Below are 5,039 nucleotides of genomic sequence, written 5' to 3'. Positions count from 1 at the left end.
TTAAAAGCAAAACGGCCAAATGGAATGAGGAATGTTGTCAGCATTCTGGCTTGAGGGGTCAACGGAATTTGGTAGAATCTTGAATTCGCATCCAGCTTGGTAAACAGTTTACCAGTGCCTAGCTTTGCCAGGCTTGATTCAACATGGGCCATTGGATAGATCTCCCTTTTGACATCTCTGTTTAGCTTAGTATAGTCAACACAAATACGGACACGGGAGTTCGGCTTCGGCACAACTACCATCAGAGAGCACCAGTCACTGGGTTTATCGACGGGGAAAATTACATTTTCCTTAACCATCGTATCGAGTTCTGACTTGACGTGGTCGAGCAACGGATAAGGTACAGTTCTTGGCGTGTTTATGGCGTACGGTTGACAACCTGCCCGCAGGGTGATATCAGCCCCCTGCTTCATACAGCCCAGACCCTGAAACAGCTTAGAAAATTCACATTTAAAATGGTTAATAGTATGCACATGATCGACATTACAACTGACTTTTACCAGACCTAACTCAATGCATGCATTTCTACTTAGCAACGCTTTTGTCTGGTTGACTACATATAGACGTTCATAGTTTTCAGCATTATTTACGCTCAATCTAGCTGAAACATAACCTAGCACAGGTACTCTACTATTTCCAGGGCCTACTAAAATCTTGTCATTTGGTTTTAAACTTTGACTAGAACACAATCTACTAGGTATAACAGAAACGTCAGCACCAGTGTCAAGTTTTAACTTCACGGACACCGGTTTGGACTCTGGCTCACCCATGTGCACATCAATACTTTTCATCCATGGGTTACTGTAATTTTGGTTATCCTGGACTTTGCCTAGGAATACCCTCTCTATTTCTGCCTCTACCTCATCAACAGACGTACGGCTGTTGGAATCTGGCTTAGGCTTACTGGCTGACATCAAGCATACTTTCAAAAAATGTCCTATTTTCGAACATTTCCGGCAAACAGCACGCAGAGCAAGATAGCTTCCTCTCGAATGCTGGTAGTACCCACAGTTTTTACACGGTTGATGTTGCCCTTGGCGCTGATAGCCAGAGGCTGGGGGCAGGCGATGACTATTGCGACTTGGCTCACGTCTCTGATGATTATCGCTATGGATAGCGTCGACAGAGGTGTTATCATCACCGCGACTCAACAACTTCATCTGACGTTCAACTTGGTCAGCTTGCCTCACCATGGCAACTGCCTTCTCCTCAGTAAGCTGGTCCAGCTCCATTTTTTGCATTCCTCTGCTAACATCTTTGTCCGCAATTCCCACTACGATCCGATCTTTAATCTGCTCTGATCTACGATCTCCGAAGTCGCATCTATCCACCATGTGGTTTATTGCACTAATAAATTTTTCAACAGACTCACCGGAAAGCTGGTCACGTCTGAAAAATGTTGCTCTCTCAAATATAACGTATTTCCTTGGAGAAAAGTATTTGTCAAAACCTTCTTTCACCTTTGTGTAAATTTGTTTGTCTTCTGTAGACAGTCCAAGGCAATTGAAAATTGTCTCACTTTTAGATCCCATTGTATACAGCAAACCATCGATCTGCAGCTGATTTTCTTGCTTATCTAGCTGTGACAGGCTACGAAATCTACCCCACCTGGTGGACCACTCATCCTTCTTCGGTACAAAGTCAAATTCTGCCGGTGGGTTAAACTTTGCCATATTTAGCGTCAATTGAAAGAAGATCGGACCAAAAATTTTCTAGCAAAGAATTAACATAAATGTTCTCACGCTGTAATATTAGTACTGGTCACCATGTGGTATTGTTGGTAGGTGTTTCCGATAATGTAAGAGTTCAGTAATAGTAAGCGTGATGCGGTCCATGCGGTAGGTGACAAAAAACTCTTTATTGACAGGAAACACAAAGTGGGACAGACAATGTATGCGAATATAATATTGATACAATAGTGGGAAGATAACTCTAAAGTACATAATACAACAGTTTACACTCTTTTACCAAAGTTGTGTCTTAAAAAGAGGACCAGTGACAGCATTAGTTTAGAGCTGATCCAATTGAACTTTAGTCAAGTATCCACAGCTATATGATTAACCTATTGAGCCTATGCCTGTCCACTGGGAAACTTGTAAGGCTAAGATAATATTGTTCAAGTACCACAAAATTTATTTTAACTCAAACTATACAGGACCTACTCCCTAAGACTCCTGAACGTTGCCAAGGCATCGATAAACTTAAATAGAAAATCCTTTCAGATTTTAATGTTGGAGGAAATAGCAAAGGCTCATTTCTGTTGTACATCAGCTTCAAATGGAGCTGTCAATAGCAACTGACTTGACTTAATGTTCAGAAATAAGCTCCAGGATGATGCCTTAAAGCTATTATTAATCAAAAAATAGGGCTATGTTTTGGCTCAGTTCCTACATATATACATGTACAACGATATCCTATATTGAGCTCCAAGTCTTGCATGTCTTCCAGGTGAGCAACACAAAGGAATCAAACTACTCTACATGTGTTGATCAGCTGCTCTTATAGCAGTTCATAAATTCGTCATTCTGCTTCAGAGTCTCTCTAAGGTTTCAGTCAAAAAAGTTTGCTATGAAAAAAAGGCCTTATTTAGCTAAAGTGGAGTGTTCTAATTTGAAATCTGGCAAAAGTCTCCTCGACTCATGTTTAAGGTAACTTGGCACTGCGCCGGTAAGTCTGTTAGTCGTTTGGTTTGTTTGTGCCTCCCGAATTTCTGCCAAGTCGTGTCTCCCATCTTTAAAGGTTGGCTGTCATCTTATATTTGTTATTCCTAATCTCTGGATTAGTAGTTCAGATTAAGCCAATCATATTTTACCTGACGGCCTTTTGCCACTGTGTAAGAGTTCTCTGTAAAACTGTCTAGAAGTGTTAGCAGACGTTCATTAGAGAACAAACACGTTTTTAACAGGTTTTAATTTAGCCCAGTTTGGTTCCATATTCCAATTATTGTATTAACTGGATACTGAGCAGTTTTCATATAGGTCAGAACTACTGATTCCAACCACCTACCATTTCCTCAAAAGCTTGTGCATGTCCCTTTATTTGTCTCGCTTTTCAACAGCCTGGTAAAGTTCTAGAAAACATTGGTGAGTCACCAGAGATGACATCCTAAACATGACATCTTTGTTGATGTTACTTACTCTAAAAATGTATATTTACATTATCCTAACAAAATATGTACTCTAATAGCATCAATTAGAAATATTTGGAAACAGGACTTTTCAAGATCTGACCCTTTCTGACCATGGAAGCCATCCAGATCATTTGTTGCTTGGTGATCAGTAATACATCAGCTATTCAAAAATAACTGTAAGGACTCTCTAACTTTTGTCAAAGAAAATAGTTGAATGAGCTTGGCTGATAGAGCCGCCGTAACAGCTTAGCCATAATTGGACTGTAGGCCTGGCTCATGCAAACGTAACCATGCTACCTACAAGATGAGTATATGCATAGGCCACATAAAAGCCTGGCTAGGAATTGTGACAAACTTTTCATAATGATGAGGTTACTTTTTATTGACTTTTATCTTGGTTTCAAAAAAGCTCACTAGTTATGATTCAAAATTTACTTTTTATTTTTTAATGTGTTTTTTTTTTGTCAAAAGTTGAATTATGCATCTAAATTTTATAAAAACTGTGTTTATACAACTTTTGCAGACTTTTTCTATTAAATTTTCAAGGTATTTGGTCATTAATTAAAAAACACATGTTAATGCAAAAGACTTTTGAATTTATGATTTGTTAGTTTGTATTCATAAACCAATCTTTTAATTTTTAAACAATGATTGCTCACTGCTACTATGTACACGCAGTATTCGCAATGCTAGATTAAGTAAAATTGACTTTAAAGTTATAATCTCTGAAAATTAATCTAAATAGGGAATACAAAAAAACTGTTATCAATATCGGTTTATAAGCGAACCTATAAATACATTGGTTTTCAAACAGCTACACAGAATGACCGGCACAAGCACGGCCGTTTGTCCGGTTTACTGTCATCATTACAGGAACTATTAGATTTGCAATATCCTTAAGTTTTGTAGCAGTCACCTTGAACTGAATCATCAGCCAATCATAAACAAGACCAGAGTTATCTGCATTTTTTTATAGTAAGCTACAGATATAATAGCACTTGAATATGAATAATAAAGTACCATAGAGATATAGACATGTAAATGTACAAAATAATCATTCAGGAAATCAGACGGCGTGTTACATCCAAAAATATTTATAAACAGGTTTATAAAAAGGTTTCAATTTAATGAAAAATTGAAAAAAAAAAGTTCAGAATGTGCTGAAGGAAAACTAACCAAACAAGGAGATTATTAACCAGGACACTAAGTAGCTAGCATAAAAACTGTGTGCAAAAAACATAATCATCAAGAACATCATATAAATTAAATGCCGTCGGTTTAAAAGGCTAGTAAGCCAGTAAGCCATAAAACTTAAATGGTGAGTCACTCACATCACTATTGACAATAGAAAGAGAACACTATTGATATACATTAAATAGACACACTCTTCTGGAATTGAGAGGAGTCATAAAAATAGGGCTAAAAATGCAATTATTACTTTTTTGCATAAATTATTACCTGCTGTCAGTTCAAAGTTTTATAATATTGTTTATGAATGTTTTCAACATCGATACTTTTACTCAAGGTGAGTATCAGTACCATACAATAAAACAAAACTTTAAGATAACTATAGCAATTATTTATTTTTATTAATTATTATTGACATAGCTATGCTGTATTACTATTCGTTGACTTTGTTCTTGCAGTTGGGTCTCGTTGACTAGAGTAAAATTTAATTTTAGAAAATTTTGAATTTGTTGTGTATAAGCCGATTGTTACCCATAGACTCACAAAAATATGCTTGTAATTATTTTCAAAGTAAATAAAGAACACATTTTTATTATCGACTTGATATAACAAAAAATTGAGTGACAGCAGAACAGTTATGCATTGTTTTTATACCATTAAGGTATTGTTGCTCCTTAACATAGTCCCCTACAGTTTACAAATTAGGATCATATCAGTGGTA

General features: G+C 36.8%; 1 protein-coding gene across 1 annotated transcript; it reads right to left on the bottom strand.

The window, feature by feature from the left end:
• Positions 1–396: 396 nt before the first annotated feature.
• LOC137398831 (uncharacterized) lies at positions 397–1,673 on the bottom strand. The gene is made up of 2 exons (XM_068085005.1): positions 695–1,673; positions 397–425 (listed from the first exon to the last, which is right to left on the bottom strand). Exons 1-2 carry the CDS (start codon positions 1,671–1,673, stop codon positions 397–399), a joined length of 1,008 nt encoding a protein of 335 aa, XP_067941106.1.
• Positions 1,674–5,039: the final 3,366 nt, after the last annotated feature.

Source organism: Watersipora subatra, chromosome 6 (genome assembly GCF_963576615.1).
Source record: "Watersipora subatra chromosome 6, tzWatSuba1.1, whole genome shotgun sequence".
In the NCBI taxonomy this organism is placed as follows: domain Eukaryota; kingdom Metazoa; phylum Bryozoa; class Gymnolaemata; order Cheilostomatida; family Watersiporidae; genus Watersipora; species Watersipora subatra.
The sequence above is the reverse complement of the archived record's forward strand: the minus strand, read 5'-3'. Positions and strand labels throughout refer to the sequence as shown.

What these genes read in the sequence shown, in the direction of transcription:
- LOC137398831 (XM_068085005.1), bottom strand. Translation starts at nt 1,673, where the DNA reads ATGGCAAAGTTTAACCCACCGGCAGAATTTGACTTTGTACCGAAGAAG. An exon ending in TGACGTTTCTGTTATACCTA is followed by an intron (nt 426 to 694) that starts GTAGATTGTGTT and finishes AAGCTGTTTCAG; the next exon opens with GGTCTGGGCTGTATGAAGCA.